The sequence below is a fragment of the Colobus angolensis genome, unplaced genomic scaffold (assembly GCF_000951035.1).
Source record: "Colobus angolensis palliatus isolate OR3802 unplaced genomic scaffold, Cang.pa_1.0 Scaffold78, whole genome shotgun sequence".
Lineage (NCBI taxonomy): Eukaryota > Metazoa > Chordata > Mammalia > Primates > Cercopithecidae > Colobus > Colobus angolensis.
Window position 1 is genome coordinate 5,166,740 of NW_012121598.1, and position 25,002 is coordinate 5,191,741.

A 25,002-nucleotide genomic window follows, 5' to 3' on the forward strand; every position below is an offset into this window, starting at 1 on the left:
AAGAAAGAAAGAAAGAAAGAAAGAAAGAAAGAAAGAAAGAAAGAAAGAAAGAAAGAAAGAAAGAAAGAAAGAAAGGAAGAAAGATTTTACTTGTGCTTATGTCCTTCACTGCTAACATTCAAGTCCATGGCATCACCATCATACCTGGACAAGAGTAGAAAACAAAATTTGTCACTGTCATTCTGCTCTTGTCTCTCTTTGCTGTCTACTGTCTATGTAGAAGCCAGAGAAATCTTTTTATTATTCATATAATTTTCCTGCTGAAAACCCTCCAATTGGCTTCTCAACACATTTAACATAAAATTGAAATTCTCTATCACTACCTCTAGGAATTGGCTCTTGCCAGCCCTTCAGCACTCCCCTTTATCACAATACTCTAGCCACAGTAGACATCTTACTGTCAGGTTCATTTCTACCTTGGAGTTTTTATACTTGTTGTTTCTTCTGCCCAAGATCTTGGCAAGGCTAGCTGCCTCTCAGCTCAAATATCACCTCTTCAAGGGGCCTTTTCTGGCCACCCTCTTTAAAATCATCTCCTCATCTCCCATCCCATCACTTTCTATCCTATTTCCCTATTTTATTTTCTTTGTTGTACTTACAACTACTTGAAATCATATTACTTATTTACATTTTGTTTATTGTGTGTCTTCCACACTAGAATGTTGTTTACTAGGGCAGGGATTTATCTGGCTTCCTCATTTCTGTATCTTTAGTACATAGGAGAGCACCTGGCACATAGTAGGGGCTCAATACATATTGGTGAATGAATATTTGAACAGACTAGCTATTTATGTGGTCACTCATAATGTGTGCATAGCATATTTAGTTCTAGAGCTGACATGAGTAATAGTTTCACATGGCTATGTCTCCTGGGAAGACCCTAAGAAAGTGTAACAAAGCTAACGACAAAGTATGGGAAGAGGGTAAGGACAGGATGAATCATTGCAAGGCAAAGGATAATGATTTAGACAATAAAAGAAATAAAGAAAAACTTTTTTCCAAAAGAAAAAAAGTGGAAAACAAAATTGCATATATTGCATGGGCTCTTTTGCATATATGTATGTTTGCAAAAAAAAAAAAAAAATGCAACAAGGGATAATACGTTTCCCTAAAAAGTAGACCTTTTTACTTTTCTGAATTTTTCACATTTTTAGTTGATGAATTTTAGATAAAAACTCACTTCTCAGAAGCCTCCTTTGTTCCCCAGACAGACCTAAGTACCCCTTCTTTAGTGCTTCCACTGCGGTCCATCAACACATCCATCCTCTTATACATTATATTGAAACTAAAAACTTGGTTGTCTCCCTCCCCTACAAACTGTGAGTTGTGAAAACAGAAATGCTATGTTAATCATCTTTGGTACATGGGAGATATTCAGTATTTGCAGAAATAAGATAGGCCTGTAGATTCCTCTGGTTCAGAGTATCCATGCTATGTCTGTTCTTAACAATGCTGGGACAATAATTCAAATGACTCTAAGAAAAATGGCTCTATTATTTAGCCCTATCGCTTTCTCCAATTCGAGCCAATAGGATTAGAGTGTAAGCAGGAACTGCGACACCCTCCCCTGGCCCAACCTATGACATGAACTAGAGTGCCCCAAAAAATCCTCTATTTCCAAACCCATCAGGTCTGGGCAAACCTGGCCTCTGGTAAAGGTCCTAAATCTGTTTCCCCATGCCCGGTTGACCACAGTAAGTCCCTGGAACAAGGGAAAGCCTTGGGTTCAGGGATGGTATATCAAATGGCAGTTCCATTTCTCATATTTTAGTAATAAGATAAATAATAAAGACCTTCTAATGCAATGCCTTCATTATTCACTGGCACTACTCAAACCCCAAAGTCTCTAGGTTGTTTTTCTACTCCCTGGATATATCTATATGATGATTTTTTGCCTGGAGTAGACTCCATTTTTCTCTATTAGGAAGATGAAAACTTTCTGCCAGAAAGTTGCCCTTTTAATTACTTTCTGGAAAACACTCTAAGTTATATGCTCCACCCAGCTCCAGGATGAAGTTTTTCTGCTTAATAGCAACGACAGGCTGGCCTCATACTCCTCCAAGCCCTCTCTGCTTTCTAGCTATCAAGGGGTTTCAAGACCTTATGGTCTTATTTATAGTCTGTAAAAATATGTCTAAATACATGTATAAGCAATCTTCTCTCTTCTGAATTCCTTTCTTAATTGCAAGAGCCACTACTGGGAACGATATATTCAATTTGGTTAATCAGGAGATTTCGTGCCAGTGATTGTGGCCATAATTAGGTACATTTGCGTAAAACTCTTATTAGTTTGACATTATCAGTACCAGATTTGAAATTTAACACCAAAAAATCTGCAGGCCAATTACAAGCATTTATACCACAGTCCTTTGCATATTTGTCTGCATAAACTCTAATCCCTACATTTTTAGGCATCTAATACTCTAAAATGTTCCCTATCTAATAGGGTGCCTCTGTTGCTTATTGTTTTCCTATCATTCTTTAGATCTCAATTCCAATGTTCTTTCTTCATCATCCTTAGAAGGAGAGTAAGAAATGAGATACAGGGAAAGCAAGAAAGAGAATCTAAAGATATCCATCAAAACAGAATGAAAAGTGCCCCTGGTGTCCTAGTGTGGAAAGCATGACAGCATCTCTTCGCCTCTGCACCCACAAAAATTGAGACCAAAGCCAGAAAAAAAAAAAGTCTTTTTAAACTATAATGAAGGATCAGGTGAAAATGAGAAAGTCCAACAAAGAAAATAGGACATATGCTGAAAAATATTTCTCAAAATGAGAAGTGATATTCTAGCACATTAGTTATCTGATGGGGTGCAAATTAAGGAAGCCATGTACCTTTTCTCATGTTTTATTTGTCTTATTCTTACTGGAAAATTAGGTTCTATTATTTTTCAAAATATTAAGATATTTGTATTACTCAAGTTTCAAAGGAAGGATTAAATGAAAAAAAGTAAATTCCCATAAAAATTATGTATCTAGCAGTTTAACTATGGTTCTGTGATCCCAAAACTTACTTCTAATAAAGCAAGCATTTTCAGAGCTGAGTTCTCGTGGGGGTTAAGTCTGGATTTGTCCACCCTGGACAGACAGAGAGAGTAAACAGATTGTATGATAGAGGTAGGTAATTTCTAACAGATACTTAATAACTGAGCCTAGAAAGAAAAAACCCTCAGCTCTTCCCTTTTGGCAGAGCTTTATATTTTTTTTCACATTTTGAAACTATTTACAGTTCATATGGTTTCCAGATCTACTCTCCAAAACCAAGGGCACCATCCCCTGCCTGGGTCTCTCAGCGTTCCACATGTGATTTCTGAGGCAGCCAGCCAGATGAGCATTTGATTTGAAAATGAAGCCCTAAATTTAGCAGTGTGAAAGGGGAAAGCATGTAAGAACACAAATGCCTGGAAAGGGGCAAGGTAATCAGCTGAGGCCAGCTGGGTGAACACTCTTCGTCATCCAGGCAATTCAAAAAGTGTCTCTGTGAGGGAAATGTCCACCGCAAACCCCAGCAAGTCTATTCCTGCTTCTCCACCGGGTGTCTAGGGCTGCCTGTCACATTTTGGCTTGCCCAACGTGCTGCAACCTGGGGGCAGCTGCAAATGAAACAGTAAGCATTGCTTCAAATCATATCTTGAGCTCTGCTAATTAAGAAATGAAGTCCAGGCAGACCTAAACCCTCCCCTTTCCTTAAGTGTCAGACACTGTCCCATACATGTTAATTTCTAGCAGTGCCCAAGAGACTCCCAGTAACACAGAACACTAGGGTAAAGATGGGCTTGGTATCCAAGGACCTCACACTCTCACGTGCAGCAATGTGCACAAACATACAATATATGAATACTTCTCCTTGCCCTATATTAGTTACAGGGAAGAAAAGAGGAGTCTAAAATATATTCTGCTTTTTCTCCAACAGGCTTTATTTAATTCACTTTAGTGCATTTTGCCCACTATCATGTAATTATTGCATATCACCTACGTGGGAATATGGAGATTGCTTCAGCCTCAAGTAAGTCACAGCAGTAATACAGACAGACAGGCAAGTATAGCAATAGGCAATTAGCCTCTCCTCATATCTTATCTTGACCCCTCTGCATTAGCTTCTTCCCATGCAGCAAGTATGAGATTTTCCAAAGACAAATCCTTCCACACAATCCCTCTGTTATGAGAAAAAAGACCCAAACTCTTAATGTAGGCTTGAAGGCCTTGAAGAGTCTGGCCTCTGATGGCTTCTGTAGCCCTGTCTGCTGCTGCTGTTCTCTCTGCCTTATTCTCTGGACTTCTGTCAATCAGTCCCTCATAATCACCATCCTCCTTCCCCTCCACAGGACCTTTGCACATGATTTCCCTCTGTCTGGAATTCTTCTCATCCCATTGCTCCCACTCCTATCACCACCTTTGCCTAGTTAACTCCTAGTCATCATTATATTTTCAGCTCAAATGTACTACTCCCTTAAAGAACACATTCCTAAACTGCTTCACCTCACGTCTACCAACCCCCACAAAAAATACCTTTCTTTAGAACCACACTCTTTTCCTTAGCAGCACTTGCCTTGGTTTGTAATTATACACTACTTAGCATGGCTATTTTATTGCCTACTTCCCTGACCAGATACTAAGCTCTGTGATTGCAGAGAACATGTCCGTTTGGGTTGACCTGCATTTGCAGAATTTAGCTCAATGTCTGGCACACAGGATGCACTCCATAAAGACTGGCAAGTAAATGAAAGGTAAGGACACCATTATGACACTATGTGCCATGATATAATAGAGTGCTATTATCAAGACAAACAAAGATGGTGGGAATATAGTCAGGACATTACCCTAGTAGCCTCACGCTTTGAATTGTCTCCTGACACCTTCTACTACAATTTCTTCCATCTGGAATATGATTTATCTTCATTGTTGGAAGACTCTATGATTAAAGTTCTTCTTCCTTACCTAATCCATTTTGTAACTTTTATATCCTACCTTCCTGTTCCACTGTCATCTCTATTACTATTACCATCAAATCCATCCTCATACTTCCAAACTCTCATTTTCTGTTAAATCTTTTTACCAGGTGGAGTCACTGACTTCCGTTCTTTGGCTCCTCACCATCATACCAAAGTTGAAGAGGATCACAGAGTCACAGTACTTAAACCTTAAGAGGGACCTTGAAATATCTGGCCCAATGGTACTCAAACTTCAATGTACATGAGAATTCCATGAAGTGCTCATTAAAAAATAGAGTCCTCAGTCCCAGACCCAAAAAGTTTAATTCAAGAGGTCCGGGAAAGACCTCTTGAATCTTAATCTTAATTAGCACGAGGAATCTGTACCTCGGTGATTCAGATGCGGGCGGTCCTCAGACCTCATGTGCAGAGGTACTGTCCAGTGCTGTGATGCTTGTGGGGGATCCTCAAGATCTACCACAAAGGGTGAGAGGGCAGCCAAGGGCACCCACTCTGAGCAACTGTACTGTACATGAGATTTCATTTGAAAAGGGTTCTGCTTATTGGAAAAAGAAACGTTTGAAAATGACTGGTATCCAATATCTTTGTTTCATAGATGAGAAAACTCAAGTCCTTGGTCCTCAGTCATGTAGCCAATTCATGGCAGAGCAGGACTGAACCACAACCTCCTGACACCAGGCTAGTAGATTTTCCCAACACCTTCCTGCCTTATGGGATAGAAAGACAACAGAGGTTCTCACTGCCGTGTCGCTTAAGAGTCTTACAATGAGCAGCCTGCATATGAAGATGGTACTTGTGATGGACCACGTTGCACCAGAGCACGTAGCTGGAGGAACAGGAGATGATGGATTTGGGCTCGTTTTTCATCCAGCATATTCTTAGCCTCCCTCTTCAACAAGCCTGTAAAGACCTAGTCATCCTCTATGGTCTGACCTCTTCCTGGGTTCTCCAATGCTCTCCCAACCCTCTCACCTCCCCCTTATTACACAAAGTAGTTTGATTCTCCCTCAGCTCTGAACTCATTTCTACTGCAGCAAATCACCAAAATAGTAGGGTCTTTTGTAACCAGGATGCATTTATCTTAGATGATAATGGAAGTTAAAGATACACCAAGTTCTATGTGCCATTTAAAACACTGTTCTTTCTCTTTTAAAAAAAAAAAAAAAAGGTTTATGCATCTTTTCTCAGTTGTTATTGGGAGGAGATCCAGAATTTCTTTTGAAATACCAAACAAACAAACAAACAAACAAACTCAAACTTCAATCACAAAGGCCTCAGAGATATTAGAACATTAATTTTAAAAATGTAAAGTTTTCCTAGGATCTTAAAATCTGAAAGCTAAAAGAGACAAAAATATTATAGTGAAGAAATTTGGTTTCATTCAGAGCTCAAAGGCTGTCTCTACCAAACCAAACAAATGTTTTCACAGCATTTGTTGACTATTTCTTATCAATTTTTCCTCCCAGCAAATTTTTACTACAGGGGCATTTTGCTTTACACTTCCTGACATGATTTCAAGGGGTTAATTTCTTCCATGCATTTTTAATTGGTGTCAGTAGTAAATTAAGAAAACTTGGAAGAGTACAAACAAAACATAGAAATCGCCCTTGATCTTGCTACCCAGATCAGAGTTAACTACAATTAATTTGTGGGTGCATTTTATGATTCCCTCACCTCCATCTTTGCTTCCTCCTCTTCTTTTTTCTCTCTGCTTCTCCACACAATATTCCTTTTCAAAAATAATTGAGATTATTTTATACTACATCCTACTGTCATGGTTGAATAGTGCAAAGGTATTTGCAACAGAATCTGTGAATATGATCTTAGTTGGAAAAAGGCTCTTAGCAGACATAATTAAATTAAAGATCTTGAGGTAAGATCATCCTGGATTAGGGTGGACTCTAAACCCAACCACAAGTGTCTTTATGAGAGATGAGAAGGAAAGAAGAGACACAGAAAAGAAGCTTACGTGCAGGTGGAGGCAGAGACTGGAATTACATAGCCACAAGCCAAGGAATGCTTAAAGCTATCAGAAGCTAGGAGAGAGGCCTGGAACAGATTCTCCCTTAGAGTCTCCAGAGGGTTTACAGCCTTGCTAACCCTTTAATTTTGGACTTCTTGCCTGAAGAACTGCAAGAGAATAAAGTTCTGCTGAGTTTTTTTGTTACTTTTTTGTTTGCTTGTTTTTGGGTTTTTTTGGTTTTTTGTTTTACATGGAGTCTTGCTCTGTTGCCAGGCTGGAGTGCAGTGGCGTGATCTCAGCTCACTGCAACCTCCACCTCCTGGGTTCAAGCGATTCTCTCGCCTCAGCCTCCCGAGTAGCTGGGACTACAGGTGCGTGCCACCAAGCCTGGCTAATTTTTTGTATTTTAGTAGAGACGGGGTGGCCAGGATGGTCTCGATCTCCTGACCTTGTGATCCACCTGCCTCAGCCTCCCAAAGTGCTGGGATTACAGGCGTGAGCCACCGCACCCGGTCAAAGTTGTTTTAAAGCAGTTGGTTCGCGATGGTTTGTTTTTAAGCCACATGGTTTGTGGTGACATGTTATAGCAGCCCTAGAAGACTAATATTCACTTGTTTTTAGTTTTTACTTGAGAGGGTCTATGTTTGTTCATTTGTTCATTCTTTCACTCAGTAGACACTTACTCTCTGCCTACTCTGTGTCAAGCAGAATGCTATTAAGTTGGTGCAAAAGTAAAAGTGATTCCATAATTACTTTTGCACCAACCTACAATATGCTGAGGATACAGAGTTTAATAAGATATGTTTTCCCCAAATATAATGCAATCATATGTATATGGTACAGGATAGGTTTATCTGTAGAATTGCCAGGATACTCTCACATTTTTTTGTTTTTACTTCTGGGTAAGGTGCGGAGCAAAATGACTCATCTCATTAGGAATGTACAGCTCTCAAAAGTTCTTGTCAGTATATAGGCTTTGTAGATGAAACAATGCTGGATGGTAGAAAACCTTGGTAGGTTTTGGGAACCTGGTTGGGAATGGTGCTTTGAAGCTGTAACTCAGGAGCACTGGAACGTTTTTAAACTTGATCAGTTTTCTAAAACACTGAGATCTATTTCCTTATTCCATGTTAGGCACTTTCTAATTCTCTCTACTTACTGATCTTTGATAAGAATTAGATGTGCAATACTGGAAGGAAAAGGAAAAGATAAAGGTAGACAGCACAGAAAGTAAGAGTAATGATATCTAAATTAGATCTAAGGACTCAAACGGACTTGGGAAATTTGGTTTACTGTAAAAAGTAACATCATCAGCAACATATGGAAAGAAGACTCTGGCAGTGGCATTGTGGAAGAGCTATGAGATGAGGAAGGCTGGGAAATACAATTGAGAGTGATACTGAATATTGAAGAAGGAGGGTAATGGATTCTAATGATGGAGAAAGAATAGATTTTCAAGATGTGAAGAAAGTTGATGGTATTTTCTAATGGAGAATATGGTAAGTCCTCACTTAACATTGCTGATAGGTTCTTGGAAACTGTGACTTTAAGTGAAACAACATACAGCAGGTCTTCAAATAACATTGTTGAGTTCAAAGTCTTTTATTACAGTATAGGTGAGAAAAAACTTGATTTTGTTACATTTCGTTACACTTGAAGTCATAGTTTTCGAGAACCTATCCACGACGTTGTCTATGGTGCAGTAAAGTATATTTTCCATAATCTTAGCATTCCTTCACAATCAACACTAACTGGATTTTTAAATTTGCTTAATGTCCAGTGTTCAGTCCAGTATGATGGAGTTGCAGGGGGAAAGAAGAAAAGTTAAGTATTGAGAAGTGGAATTGAGTTTGGAGAGGGCTTCATGGAGGAGAGCACACAAACAGCAGTGGAGATTTAAGAGGCTCTGTTGGTAACAGGGGACGAATTTCATTCCGATAATCCAGTTGGCTCAGTGTCAATCAGCATGTGCTAGGGCTTCCTCAGGGATATGACAGAGGTTTTATAGGAGCATTGAGAGTAGCAGCAGGGATTCATGGTTTTCATCCATCCATCCATCCACCTACCCATCCATCCCATATTTAAGAAACACTTCTGAGTACCAACCACTGTGCTAGGTGCTATGGACACATGGACTATTAGGACCCATGTCACTGCCCTCAAGGAGTCTGGGGTCTAGGGGAAGAGATGAACAAATAAACAGACTCTTATTTGACAGCAATAGGTGCAAGGAAGCATGAGGTACTCCAGGTGCACTGGGTGCTCTGGGTGCACACATATGGGGTGGGGATGGCTAATACCAGTTTTGGGAGGCTGGTGGCAGGGATATCATTGTCTCAGAATAACCTTTGATAGAACTGGCCCCCCAGCAAAGGTCAGTCATTGAAGAGCTAATTGATTGGTACCCCAGACACCGAGAGAGGGGAGAATAGAGCCAGCTACACTGAGCACAGAATGGGGGAAGGAGACATTAAAAAGGTCAAAAACTGAGGAGGAGAACTTTGATGAAGAAAAATGTTGAAACAGGATTTCATGTTGCTGGCTAAGGAGTATATGAAATAAAGCTCAAGTTTCTCCCCCACAGATTCTTCAGTCAACTCTACCTTGCCCTCTAAGCCTTTTATGGGAGAGGGCTCTTTGAAGGAGCTTTAAGACGAGAAAAAGAGAACAGCTAACATCTGGGTCACATAAACTTTAAAAAGAAATTAAGAGATGCCACTGAAAACCCATGTGCAGAGTTTTGAAAGTGTTATAATTTCCTGTTATGTCAAGATGCATCTCATTTGGGGAAATAGTCACCATTTAGAAATTCAATCCTTAAAAATTGTATTCATGCAATATAATAACTGATTACAGTAAAAAATCATTTAAAAGAACTACAATAATGTCACGGCTCACATACAGAAACCAGCCCATTGGCAAAGGAACCCTTCCATCTGCAAAGCTGAGAACCAGAAACTGCCCAAGAAATGATCAGCCCAAGACTTAAGAAACTGAAATTAACTTATTGAAGGCAAAATTGTTTTTGAAGCAGTATTACTGTGTGTTGAATATTAATTTTTAAACCACTTCACTGAGTTCAAAAAGCACTGAGACCACTCTTGTTAGCTTGCTTCTGAACTCACTGTTATGGGTGTCACTGTTACACCCACAAAAGTGTGTTTTATTAATACTGTTTTTAAAAAAAGAATCAAGTTTTTCTGCTCAAAATCTCCTTTCAAATCTGCAAGTCTGTGCCTATAGACCCAAAATACCTTTCCCCTAGCCCCAATGGTACCCTCATAATGTATACATAATCTGGGTGGGCTGGAGATAAAAGACTCAGGCAGTTGGTCCTGTGCCTTGTGTTTGACCACTCTAATTTTAAGCCCACAATTGAGATGGAATAACTCAATCGAGGGTACATTAATTATCCCATGTGATCAACAAGATCTCACTCTCCCCCTTACAAGACGCACACACACACACAAAATGTGTGTCAGCTGCAAATACACTGAGTTCAATGACCTTTGGGTTTTTTTGTTGCAGGCGCTCAAATAGAAAAAGAGAATATTTAATAAGAGTAATAATTCACTCTTACCCAAGATTGACACACTGGATAAAATCCACCAGAAGGCAATATCATATACATCCACCCCCCTACCACCACCTTCCTGGGTACGTTGTTTCCAAGAATATAGTAACAAATTATAAATCTCTTGACCATAGGTCTACATGTCTCTAACCTGGAAGTACAAAGAAAGTGGGAATAGGTCCTTCCTAGCTGCCTGAAGGATCTGCTAGCCACCCCTCTGAATCAATATCCAAATTTGCTATCAAGATGCTACAGACCAGAACTACTACTTTATATACTTTACTTTTAAATGCTATATAGTTGATTATTGTAATATAAAACATATTCAAATTGTTTTCAATTGTTACTGTTTGGGGATTTACATGTATTATACTTTTTTTGATTCAACAAATGTTTATTTTTTTAAATTTTACTTTAAGTTCTGGGATACGTGTGCAGGTTTCTTACATAGGTATACACGTGCCATGGTGGTTTGCTGCACCTATCAACTCGTTATCTAGCTTTTAAGCCCGCATGCATTAGATATTTGTCCTAATGCTCTCCCGCCCCTTGCCCCCCACCCACCGCCCCCGTCGACAGGCCCTGGTGTGTGATGTTCCCCTCCCTATGTCCATGTGTTCTCATTGTTCAACTCCCACTTATGAGTGAGAACATGTGGTGTTTGGTTTTCTGTTCCTGTGTTAGTTTGCTGAGAATGATGGCTTCCAGCTTCATCCATGTCCCTCAAAGGACATGAACCCATTCTTTTTTATGGCTGCATAGTATTCCATGGTGTATACGTGCCATATTTTCTTTATCCAATCTATCATTGATGGGCATTTGGGTTGGTTCCAAATTTTTGCTACTGTAAATAGTGCTGCAATAAACATATGTGTGCATGTGTCTTTAGGGTAGAATGACTTATAATACTTTCGGTAAATATCCAGTAATGGAATTGCTGGGTCAAATGGTATTTCTGGTTCTAGATCAAGAAAAATACATAAATTATATTTTAAAATTGAAAACAAACTAAACACCAAACAGAGAAATGGTATGTGAATTGTGAGATATGCACTGGATAGAATGTTATGTAGCCCCTAAAAATCATATGTATAAAGAAATAAGAAATCATAATGATATGATGTAAAGTAAAAGCAGAAAGATAAAAATGTAAACACATAATTATAAGAAATCTTGGCATAGGAAAAAAGACAGAGAGGAAATATAAGAAAATAGTAACAATAATTACTTTGGATAGTGGAAGAATGAAAGTTATTTTCTTCCTTCCACTTTTTCTTGTTTTCTAAATTTCTCTTAATGAATATATGCTGCTTTTATAAAGGAAAAAAATATACACCAAAGAAAAAATGAAACAGAATTTTAAATCCTAATATCCAATGGGAATCATCACTGAATTAAACTAGAAAAGTTGATTAAACAAGTTGTTCCTATTGAAAGAGTATGTTTGTTCATGTAATTATGCAGCTTCTCGAAATACCAGACTTGGAAAGTGCAGAGACAATACTCTGCAGTACTAAAAGAAAGCTCCTTCCTTTCCCCATAATACACACAGTTTCCAAAAATGAATAAGATTGATGGAAACAGGCCTACGAGAGCTTCAGAGATTTAAGCAAAGTTTATTAATGTGCAGGAAAGTATAAAGTAGAACGCTGCACAAAAAGCTTATAGTCAAGTACAATTTAAAATCTAAAAGTGTCAGGGAAATATCCTGACTAAATGAAGGGTAATTGCACTGAAGCATCTGATCTCAGACTGTTCTAATACAAAATGTTAAGTTTAGAAGACATTGGAGAAGTAAAAACATTAAGAACTGATACGGACTCTATTTGTTAATAATGACACAAAGAAGGGGTGGTAGCACCCTGGAAGAATGAACAGAGAATCCTCGGCTTTTTAAAATATTTATTATGTGAAAAACTATGCTTATCATTTTATTTTATTTTTTAACAATTTTAACTTTTGTTTTAGATTCAGGGGATACATGTGCAGGATTGTTACCTGGGAAAATTGTGTGATGCTGAGGTTTAGGATACAAATGATCCTACCACTCAGGTAGTGAGCATAGTACTCGATAGGTAGTTTTCCAGTCCCTGTCCTGCTCCCCTTCTCCCTTCTCCAGTAGTTCACAATGTTTATTGTCCCCATCTTTATATCCATGTGTACTCAATAACTAGCCCCCAGTTATAAGTGAGAACACGTGGTATTTGGTTTTCTGTTCCTATGTTAATTTACTTAGGATAATACCCTCCAGCAGCATCCATGTTGCTGCAGGGAACATGATTTTGTTCTTCTTTATGGCTATGTAGTATTCCACGGTGTATGTATACCACATTTTCTTCATCCAGTCCATTATTGATGGGCATTTAGGAAGATTCCATGTCTTTGCTATTTTTAGATTTAAAAAAAAAAAAAAAACGCCCAGGCTGGAGTGCAAATGGCATGATCTCGGCCCACTGCAACCTCCCCCTCCGGGTTCAAATGATTCTCCTGCCTCATCCTCCTGGATAGCTGAGATTACCGGTGCCTGACACCATGCCCAGCTAATTTTTGTATTTTTGGTAGAGACGGGGTTTCACCATGTTGGTCAGGCTGGTCTCAAACTCTGACCTCAGGTTATCCACCTTCTCAGCCTCCTGAAGCTCTGGGATTACAGGCATGAGCCACCACACCTGGCCACTGAGTGTCCTTTAAAATCAGACATAAGATATAAGTATAAACAGACAGATATGGGTAAAGACACGGCTTCAGTTAGAGGCTCTCAAACGTGTCGGTACATTAGACTCCTCTTGGAAACTTTCAGAAACACCAAGGCCTCATCTCCAAGACCGTCGTTTAATTGCTCTGGGCTGTAAATGGGACGTGGGTATTTTTTAACTCTCCCAAGTGATTCTAATATGATGTCCAGTTTGAGGAGCATGGGATTAGGTGACCTCTGCAGGAACTTTCAGGATCCCTCTCACTTGCCCCTTACCTGCCCAGTTGCTCCCACGGTAGCCAGGAATAGTTAGCATGACTTGAGGAAACATCCTCTTATGAAACATTTAAGTATGTGTTGGTACTCGCAGACTCGCCAACAGTATCTCATAGCCTAGGGCTGAGAATGTGCACTTATTGTGCAGCAGTCATGTTAACTTCCACAATAAGGAATCATGCCACCGCTACTTACTTTTAAAACAAAAGTCATCAAAAGTTTTTACCAAAAGCTAAAAGAACACCCATTTCTTAAGCGCTTTCACATGTTACAACAGTTTGCAAAGGCAGAAGATTTGTCCTGATTTGAAAGGAACAGAGTAAGAAAACAAAAAACACGAAATTGTAAAGGAAGGTTAAAAGGGAAGGGTTTCACTTCCATAATTATATCGTGGCTGAGGTTTACATTATAATTCACTTGGTGCTAAGAATGTTAATAAGTAATGCTCCAGGCACTGAAAGTGTGGATATATATGTGTATTTACATATGTATATTAACATATAGGTAAACTACATATATATTACATAATGATGTTTATATTTCTATGATTATATACAAATTATATATTTTATATTCTATTATTATATTATATGATTATATATTATATTCAAACACAAAATAAATAGAGAAGACTTGATCAGACCACGAAGTCCACACTTGACACATTGCATCATGAATGGATAGAACTCTAATGTAGATTCTTACCTGCCATGAAACCCTGGACTAGTCATCCCTTCAGGGCCTTAATCTCCTCATCTTTAAAATTGGGGCACTATTACTCACACCTTAGGGTTTTATGAGACTTAAGTGTAGGAGCACTGGGGCCCACACGTAGTAGTTGCTTAATAAACATGTTGAATCTGAATGTAGCCACCCACCTTCCTGGCTCCTGATCACAGGAGAAGGGGTACCTGAAGCCCAGAAGGAAAATCAACTGCCCAAAGTCACACAGTAATCACTTACAAAGACCCAGATTTCCTGACTGCTACTTTCATCCCACTTTCTTCCCTTTAGGGTCCTCCTCTCCAAAGCCGACTATGCCCTGCCTCCTTCCAGGACATGCCAATGGCTCCTGCCCTAGTTTGAAGACCTTAAGTCCAAGACCTTCTGCTGGGAACACACAAGCGAAGCCACGAGCACCTGGCAGTGCCCAACCCAATGTGACACCCACCCCAGTAACACCTGGACTCCCACGGCCCTGATCCCCTGCAGCCATTTTACTTTATTCCTGAATTGTGGCCCACAGATGCCAAGGATAGGGCCAAAACACTTTTTAAATATTTTCTCTTAATATTGCCATGGGCTTAATTATGCATTAACTACTATCTTATACCTGCTTCCCTGGAAGCAGATCCTGAGATGAGTATCCACATGCAAGTGGTTCGTTAAGAAAGTATTTCTAGGAGAAACTGGGAAGGGAGATGAGAAGCGACACAGGAAAGGGAAAGAAACCAAGCAAGAACATGATTGCAGGCAAGTCCTGTCCTCAGCCCAAGCTCGAGGGGCACTCAGGAGTGCAAATTACACCTCAGAGTTGGTCCAACCTGAGGCAGGAGAGCTGCTGTTTCATGTGCCTGCCCCAATCGGTCACTGGGTCCAACATCCCAAGGGCCATGCCATGAAGAAAGTGGCAGGTGCAAGCTCTTAGAAGTAATGTACGTGGGTGCTTGGGGATGAGCACAGGAAGACAGGCAGATCTGGGCAGAACCCCAACAGTATCCTCCATAATCACCAACTCCACAGGACTCAACACTCCTTGTACTAGTTCAGATCTAAGCCCATTTGATTTCCCCAATATCTCAAAATCCAAAAAGTGAAAAGCCAGTCTCCATAGCCTGAGCACATTCTACAGAAACCACTATCCTATGCACTGGAATTGGCTAATGATGGGATTTAGCAAAATTTAACAGAACAAGCCCATCTTGTAAGTTGCCCTCTCTGCAAGGACACTTGTTACAGCTTAGTTTGAAAATTCAACAGATACTGTGGTAGGCTCAAGGGACACAAACACTATCGAGAGAGGACCCCTACCCTAGAGGAGCTCAAGGTTGTGGGTAATCTCTCAAATGGACATTTTTGCCTGATTTTTCACCGAATCCTAAAAAATACTCCATTCCATTCTCAATTCAACCTTACAGGATCAGCAACAATGCTTTTCAAAACATCACACCATATTGAGCTATAAAGACATACTATCTCACAAGGAATTAACAAAAAGCTAAATAAAACCACAAGAAAGTACACTAACACTATTTCAAATGATAATGATAATGATAGCCACCATGTGTGGGAGACATATAGTCATCAAATTTGTGAATATCTAAGTTACTGGATTAATCTCATGGCCTCCAAATAGAGGCCCCAACACCTATCACAATCCAGGTATTTTGACTGGTAATTTGAGAGACAATAAAAGATATGTTAGAGTTATTAGTTCAAATTCACTATGTAAGTGTATTTACTTTTAACACACTTTATATGAGATGAGACTTCAAAGTAATGAGACTGATGATTAGATGTTCCTTGGGAAAGGAACATATTAACATCAGATCTAATACCCAGTCAGAACTTTCAGACTTGAGAAAGTCAAGATATGCAGCAGTACTACCCAAAACCACACACACTCTGTCTTATAAAGAGCCCTTTAAAGAAGTAACAAGACTACATGGAGAATGCTAACAACACAAGACACTGGGCCAAGCGTTTTACAGAACTCCTTTAACCTTCACAGCGGCTCCATCCTTGGGAGAGAACCCATTATAACCCCACCTTACAGAGGAGAAATCCAATGCTTACGGAGATTAAAAACTTTCCCAAGACCATGGAATTATTCAGAGTAGGACAAAACTCATACTTAAGTTTCTCAGTGCAAAATGCATACTTTTAACACCACACTGTGGTGGCAACGATTCAAAACCCATTAACCTGGAATTGAACCATGGGGGTCCAGGCACCTTGATGGCTTATCCATGTCACACCAGGATCACACTTTCCAAGGCTCTATCTCTAAAACTATGGTTTTAGATTAAGATCATTTTTCTTCACTGTCCTTTTTACATCATTTTCTGAAATAAGTCAAAAGAAAAACTGTAGGTATTCATTATATAATTAGTAATCAATCAATATTTTAGTTACAGAAATTACTTCAATATCACCATGGATTGCCTAGGCTACCTAGCCCCTCTTGATATCTTTAGCATTTTCTCTCACATATGGCTAATTCATTTTATGATTTTCTCTTTAAAAATTACATTCTTCACAGTGTACAAATGATTCAAAATCATTGCCTGATGTGATTGACTGTCAGATTTAAGTACATCATTAAAATTTACTTTGCCACATGTTATCATTAGCAAAAAAATAAGGAGGTGGACAGCGAAAAAGAGAAAAATTATGGAAAGAAGTTTTAAAATTACCTCTGCTAAGTTTTCTGGAGGTGTTTTTGCTGTCGTTTGTGTGTAAACGCATGTGTTTTTAAAGCATTTCTGATTCTAGTACTGTTCCCAAAAATACTTTTTCTTCATTGATGGATGAATATAAAAGCAATGAAAAATTTGTACTATGGTAGGTGGCCCATCTAAATTCCACTATCAAGTGAATACAAAATTCTTATCACTATCACTTGATACAGTAATGTGTCAGAAGTCTCTCTACAATATTCCCCAGAAATTACCAAATTAAATAATTCACATACTCATGAAACATCTACCACATACAAAACCCCATATGCACCAATTCTAAATAGTATTGGATCTAGAAATGGAAAGTGACAAAGATGTGTCTGTGTTCCACAAAAGGTACTCCAAACGAATCTGAAGTCAAAGTTGAGTGGGTAGCAGAAGCATTTGCTAAACATAAAAGAAAGCCATGAAGATAAAATGGAATTAAAGTTCAATTTTTAATAAAGGGCAAAAAGAATCATATATCTAATTAAAAGAGAATGTCACCAATTGTCAAGAGCTGTTTCAGGGTCCTAGAAGTTTTCAGAATAACCCAAAGAACGTATGTCTTACTTGCTGTCGATGAGCACTTCAGACTGCCGATTATTCACTTGATTATCACTCTTGTGGCGAAACTGAAAAATCAAAGTGTTTGTGAGAAAACACATTACAAGGTACTTTGTCAGCCCAGATAAGCACACTGGCAACACTCTGAGTTCATCCATTTAAACAGTGCTGTTATTGGTCTAAGATGACACTGTTTGGGCTTACTGTGAACCCAGCTCTACATGTTCTAAATCTAAATCAAAACCCTTCTCACTACATTACACTCTGGATGTCACCAATGAAACAACAAGGCTAGCCACATACTCTTCCAATCTCCGCACATGTTTAGTTGCTTCTAAAAAGACAATATGCTCTCTACTATACCTTACAGTCCCAGAGAAAACCATGTATTAATTTTGATGTCTTTAACAAGGAATGAGGCTTCCATTTCTCTCCCATGTGTACTCAATGCTTTATTAGAACATCATTCTTTCTGTTTTATGGATTTCTTTGAAGTCAAGAAGTTATTTGTAACAACATGAACTTTTATTCTCCAGAAATTCTAATTGTTAACAGTGATCTTATGAAGTACTGAGCATTTAAAACAAAAAATTAGAATCCAATACTGAAACACATTTGGTGCAGATTTGTGATTTATGTCCAAATGGCTGTATTTCTTATTGTACACTCCAGTAATGTAAGTATCTTATATAGCTTGAAAGAATCTATTAAGAGCTTCTACTATGCTCATAAATTAGGAGTCATTCAGGTAAGTCTTTCTATGTGAAATGTCATGATCAGGTAGTAGCAGTAGGCTGTAAGAGAAACAAAGGTAATATAGAGAAAATGGTAATGCCATTAGTAATAGGCTATAATACAGTTATTTCAGCAAATTAGCCTACATGCACAGATGAATGGGGTAGTCTGTTCAGGAGACAGAAACTTTGATTTCATAGATTTTAATCATCAGAATGTTTTCTTTTTTTCTTAAATACAAAATGTTGTGTCAAAATCACAAAATATAAAATGCTTCAACCAGCTCTTTTCCTTTTTCTACAGCATTCCCAAATCCATTCCAATCTTTCTATTATGCTATGCCCAGTGCAAACTCAGAATGGCAGGTATAAGTTAATAGATATTACCAGTAAAAATAAGAAAACAAAGTTATTTAGCATTTGTTAACATAAAAATAGTTTATAATATTGGTAAAGGAGTAAATTAAGTCATGTCGCCCATTGACATGAACGCTTCTTTCTACCGGTAGAACAATAGAAATGGAAACACTATTTGATCTGAGTGCATAATTTGGAGGGGTTGCTGAATATTCTCTCCTCCACCATATCTACATGGCATTCTTCTCCACTCTGCCCTGTGCCATGAAAAGCTGGGCTCTGTGGTCGTTGCCCTCTGACTTCTGGTAAGATTTGGCCAACAGACTGTACTGGCAGAAGATTTGAGGGTCAGAGAAGAGTGAAATGAGGGAATTTATCCCCTGGCTTTCTTCTAGCTGGGTTAGCAATGGCTGCTTCCACAGATAGCCGCAGCTGCTACAAACAGGCCTCAACTACATCTCCATGTCTGGTCACTGCTTCCTTCCTTTGCCTCTTTAGGTCTAGTAGTATTGCCACCCATGTTGCTGTCATAGCTGCTTTTCCTTGCCCACACCATTTATAAATGATCCCTTCATTATTAAACTCTCCAATCCACCCAATTTCAGGGTGACTTCTGTGTTTTGCCAAGACCCTGACTGGTGAAGGTGTCCAGTTAATGAACTGGCACATAACATCACAAAAGCGAAGGCACATTCAAGCATTAACTGCAATGGAATCAAAAGGAGACTTTTTGTTTAGTCACGTAAACCTCCTAAATTGACCAGCTCAGCATCACAGAAAAAGACCAGTCAGCTCATCCCCCAAAAGCTGAGCAGTTCACTCTCTGGGAGATGCAACCACTTCTACTTCTGCTCACGTTTTACCAAGAGGACTTGATATTGGAGTAGATGGAGCCTGGAAGGATTAGAAATGGTAGTTTCAAGCCCAGCCTGACTCTTATTGACAATTTCTCCTCTAGAAATAAATATGAAGTCTTAGAGGGGAACTTCCACAGGAAAGAAAGTGAGTAGAGCGCTACATTCATTGTGTACTCCCTGTGAGCCAGGTTCTATACCTGATGCTTTACCCATATCATCTCATTCTGTATTCCCAACAGTGCTGGTGTCATTGGTCATGTTATACAGAAAAGGAAAGGTTTGAGAAGTTAAGTCATTTGCCTCGTGTCAAACTGTCAATACATGGTTAGGTAAGGTGGTAGGGTAGTAAGGTGTCGTTCTCTAAAGCCAATATACTTTCTACTGTACCATTTATTCCTCTATGAAGTGTGACTATAATGAAGACCTTTAAGGCCAATATGTAGGAACTCATACATCTAAATGAGTACCATTTCCCTGAAAAATCAGATAACATGGAAAAACCACACATTTACTCCAAAGATGCCATTGCTCAAATGATTGTTGAAATTTCCTCTCTTAGAATTACCTCTGGAGCTCATAGCCCGTTCTTCAGAATGTTCTCTATCCTTTGAGACTCGAGCTCTATGTCCTTTGAAAAGACATAATGAGATGTCTTATGTTTTGAAATAAAAGAAAGCCACTCTTAGAAAGCATGTCTGGTTGATAAGGTTTTTGATTAGGCTGAGAAGTAGCATTTGTTTCCAAAGCTGTGAAGCCATTAAGTCATGAGACTACCTTGTACACTGACCTTCAGAAGACAATTCTATAAGAAGAGCTCCCAAAGTACCTCGAACAATGGCAACCTCACAGGAATCAGTAAACTCCAGGAACATCCCAAGCTAACCACTTTAATGTGATATTACTCATCAGTGTGGATGGATCCTATGTGTTTGTTAAAAATCTGGGGCCAGGCACAGTGGCTCACGCCTGTAATCCCAGGACTTTGGGAGGCCAAGGCAGGCAGATCACAAGGTCAGATTGAGACCATCTTGGCTAACATGGTGAAACCCCATCTCTACTAAAATACAAAAAATTAGCCAGATGCAGTAGTGTGTGCCTATAGTCCCAGCTACTCAGGAGGCTGAGGCAGAAGAATCACTTGAACCCAGGAGGCAGAGATTGCTGTGAGCCAAGACCACACCACTGCACTCCAGTTTGGGTGACAGAGCGAGACTCCGTCTCAAAAAAAAAAAAATTAAAAACTCTAAAAAAAAAATCCAACATAGTGAAACCCCGTCTCTGCTAAAACACAAAAAATTAGTCAGGCATGGCAGCATATGCCTGTAGTCCCAGCTACTCAGGAGGCTGAAGCCGGAGAATTGCTTGAACCTGCGAGGCGGAAGGTGCAGTGAGCCGAGATCATGCCACTGCACTCCAGCCTGGGTAACAGAGTGAGACTCTGTTTCAAAAAGAAAAAAGAAAAAAAAAAAAAAACTAACCTCAAAGGTTATAGTCAAAATGTGAACCATGAAATAGGCTAGAAATTTCATTAAGAAATGAAGAGTGTATCCTGTGTATTCTTTAAAAAATGATATATGAAGACAAGTACATTATTTGTGTGTATGTGTGCTATTTTAAAATGACTTGCATCAAATTGTTGATTTATCAAAAAATTATATGTAAGATAACTATGAGGAAACATCACATAAACCAACTTGATAAGTACAAATCTTCCCATATGTCTTTACCATACTCAACTACTCTTAGCAGGAGTGGGTTCCCACTTTCTCCATAATGTCTTCCCTAATTCTCTTTCACACATCCCACCTCTGTTATCAATCTAGCTACTGAAGGTCATCTTCCTTCCTCAAAGAACCAAAGCACTTTGGTTCTTTTAAATTATGAATTTCACACCATTGTTATCTCACATTATTGTTATTCATGTACATGACCCATCTCCCTCTATTGAATGTTAAGCTTTTTTTAACTTCAGTTTCTGTGTCTCTTTCATTTTTGCATTATCCATATAGCTTAGCACAGAGGAGTGTGGTGAGTAAGTGCCAGTGTTCTGAAGCCGGATTGCTTGAGATAGACTATTACAGACTAAAACAACCATGAAAAAGTATGTCTATTAAGCCAATAATAAAGATAAAATGGACTCACAAAAAAAAATACTCAGTTAATCTAAAAGTAGGCAGAGAAAAATAGAACAAAGAGCCAATGGGGTATATAGAAAGCAACAGCAAGATGATAGATGACCTAACCATAATGATAATTACCTTAAATATAAATGGGTTAAATATTCCAATTGAAAGGTAGGGATTTTCAGATTTTATTAAAAATTATTACCCTACTATATATGCTGTCTAAAAGAAAACCATTTTAAAGATACAGATAGGTTAAAAATAGGCAACAGGAAATATAGGTGTGAGCTCAGAGGAGTGACTTGGGCTAGGAATATAAACCTGTAATTCATTGGCTTAGACAGTTATTGAGGGGGCACATGTAATCACTCAGGATGAAAATATAATTTGTCTGGATTTAGAATGTTTGGTTTTCCCAAGACTGTGTTTTGTCTTTGACTGAGAATGACTTCCTTTGGGTTATGCAGACTTTAAAATTCTCTATTGCCTTATACCTGACTCATTTACATTAGTTTCCTGACTTTTGAAGCTACAGTTGACCCTCAAACAACATAAATTTGAACTGCACAGGTCCACTTATACACAGATTTTTTTTCTCTAAAGGCTACATTGAGTGTGCCTGCTCTCCTGCTTCCCCTTCCTCTGCTTCTGCAACCCCTGAGACAGTAAAACCAATCACTCCTCTTCCTCTTCCTCCTCAGCCTACTAAACATGAAGATGACAAGAATGAAAACCTTTATGATGATCCACTTCCACTTAATGAATAGCATATATATTTTCTCTTCCTTATAATTTTCTTAATAACATTTTCTTTTCTCTAGTTTATTGTAAGAATACAGTACATAATAAATATACAAAATATGTGTTAATCAACTGTTTATGTTATTGGTAAGACTTCTGGCCAAAAATATGCTATTAGTAAAGATTTTGAGGGAGTCAAAAGTTATACATGAATTTTTGACTGCACAGGGAATTGGTGTCCCTAACCCCCACATCATTCAAGGGTCAACTATATTTGATTTTGTAACTCCTAATGTAATGACAAGCATGTATGAGAATACCTAATATTTACCAACTCTCACAACTTAAACAAAGACATGTGATAAAGAATAAGTAACACTTCACTGAGTGAATGCAGGTTGATTTCTAATTCTGCTCTTCCACAAATTGGTCATATTATTAGCAAATCACTAGCTCTCTCTAGGCTTTTCTATAGTTTTCTCATCTATAAAAGAAGAAAGTGAATCTAGTTATTAAAACCCTCTTGCTTTTAAACAGGCTCTGGTTCTATGGCACCTGTATTAATCATCAAACAAATAGCAAAATAGTTTTATATGATATTGGCCAAAATAACTTCATTCAAAATTTCAAATGTATCTTCATTATCTATTTCTGAGAAGCCATAACTGAAATTGAGACCTCAAGAATGCTCAAGAGCAAATACTCACATAGTCATCTGTGGCATCTTTGACAGCTGTCATAGTTATCACCAAGACCAAAGGCACAATGGTGGTAAACCAGGTCAAGGAGGAGATTTCTGGAATTAGCTGAAACAAACATTCCAAATAGTTTAGGGCTTTTAAAGTTAGAAAATGTATCTTTCAAATTGTGTCATTTAATTTTATAAGACTTAGCAGAAATTAATGGGGTTATATTGACTTATTTTTACAAATGAAGACTGACTTTCAATAATTTAAGTGTTTGTATTTGGTTATAAGACACATAGAGTAGAAGTATTATTGAACTTGTTTTCAAACTACCTAACCAAAAACTGAAATTTTTACAGCAAGGGAAGAAGCTTCTTGAAATCTTTCACAGATGATCACTTTCTCCAATATGTTAAATTTCACCCATCTTTTTCAGCTTTTCATCTCAACTTTTAACAATTTTACTAACTACTCTTTTTACCAATTCCCAAAGACAGATTATTTGAACATCTGCCATGCACCAGACACTGTGCCAGGTACTTTCCATTTATTATGTCATTTAATCCTCAGAAAAGTTCATTGAGTTAGACTCTTACTAGCATTGTTTTTGTATAATCCCAGAAGGTTTGTATTCCACATAAACAGTACCCAACATAAACAGTACACAACACAGAATACTACATTATGAATGGTGACCAGGAGTCAGGAAATGTTGCAGACCTGGGTATCATGTCCCCATTTTATAAATGAAGAATCTAAGAGATCATGCAACTGGGCCAAGACCACATACTGTTAAAATTTGAAACTAGGTCTCTTGGACTCCAAGGCCTATTCCCTTGTGCCTATACATCCAAAGCCACCCACATAAGAGAGACACAGTGACATAAATCTCTTAGACAAGTGGTTTCAAATGGGATTCATTTTGGAGCTGCTTCAGGGCCATCAGACAGGAAAGGATGGGGTAGAGATGGTCAGTGGCTAAAGATCAGGCCCCATCAAAACAACTCTAAATCGATTTTATACAGTAGCTTCTACATAAGATTTTTTTTAAAAAAAACTCAAAAGCCTCTGATGTAGCAGTAAAAATATTGAGCTTGGTGTCAGAAAAGCTAAATTCTAGTCCTAGTTCATCATCAACTCATGGTGAAAGCCTTACCACCTAATCTTTTTGGGTCTAAGTTCTTCATCAATAAAGAAAGGAGAGGTTAGACTGAACCATCCCAAAGTTCCCTTCTATATAAAAAATTCTATGAAGAAGAGCCTTTGGCCACAAATGAGAAAGCCATTAGAGAAATGAATTCAAAATTCTGGAATAGTGTGAAGTGTTACTTGAAGAAACCAAAAACGATTTCATGGGGAGAGGTGGGAGGAGAAATCTTGGACTCTAAGCTTTCTTCAATAAATAGTAAGGTGTTTATTCATTGTTGGCTTTTGTTTTCCTGATCAGCACCCAGTTCTTCTCAAATATACTCCTATTTCTTAGGGAAACATCATATCCCCTCACTTTCTGTCCACATAATTTTAGGAAACTGATTCCACCATGGATCCAGGGTTTGGCATATGATCTTGGTTAAGCCAATTACTGAAATCAAACTCTTGATCCACAGTAACAGGTTTAGGAATGAAGATATAGCTCCATTCAGAACTAATCCCAAGACTTTTGCTGGAGCAACAGAAAAAGTAATTCCCTCATTCGTTCTCTCTCTCTCTCTCTCTCTCTCCCCTTCCCCCTCCCCTCCCTGCTCTCTTTCTCTCTCTGACTTGAGTTGGAACTAGGAAGCTGTCAGGGCCACCAAGGAGAGAGGGCCTACCTAAGGAAGATCAATGTGTAAAAAAAAAAAAAAAAAAAAAAAGAAACAGAGAAGAGAAGCCACATCCTGATGAAACTGTGCCCATGAATCCAATAATACTTGAAATGAGATACCCATGAATATATTCATCTTTTGCTTAAACTAAGATTTCTATCACTTAAAACATAAAGATTCTTAAATAATCAATTAAAGAGAAAACAGTACTCAAATCTATTAATCTAATCCA

General features: G+C 38.5%; 1 protein-coding gene across 1 annotated transcript in view; it reads right to left on the reverse strand.

Moving 5' to 3' along the window:
* The window catches only part of ATP8B4 (ATPase, class I, type 8B, member 4), a 257,644-nt gene that overhangs the window by 166,287 nt on the left and 66,355 nt on the right, over positions 1 to 25,002 (reverse strand). The window contains exons 5-6 of the mRNA XM_011928601.1: positions 22,987 to 23,085; positions 17,474 to 17,535 (exon numbers count right to left, since the gene is read on the reverse strand). Of these exons, the coding sequence (XP_011783991.1) occupies positions 17,474 to 17,535; positions 22,987 to 23,085 (161 nt within the window). The remainder of the gene's footprint in view (positions 1 to 17,473; positions 17,536 to 22,986; positions 23,086 to 25,002) is intronic.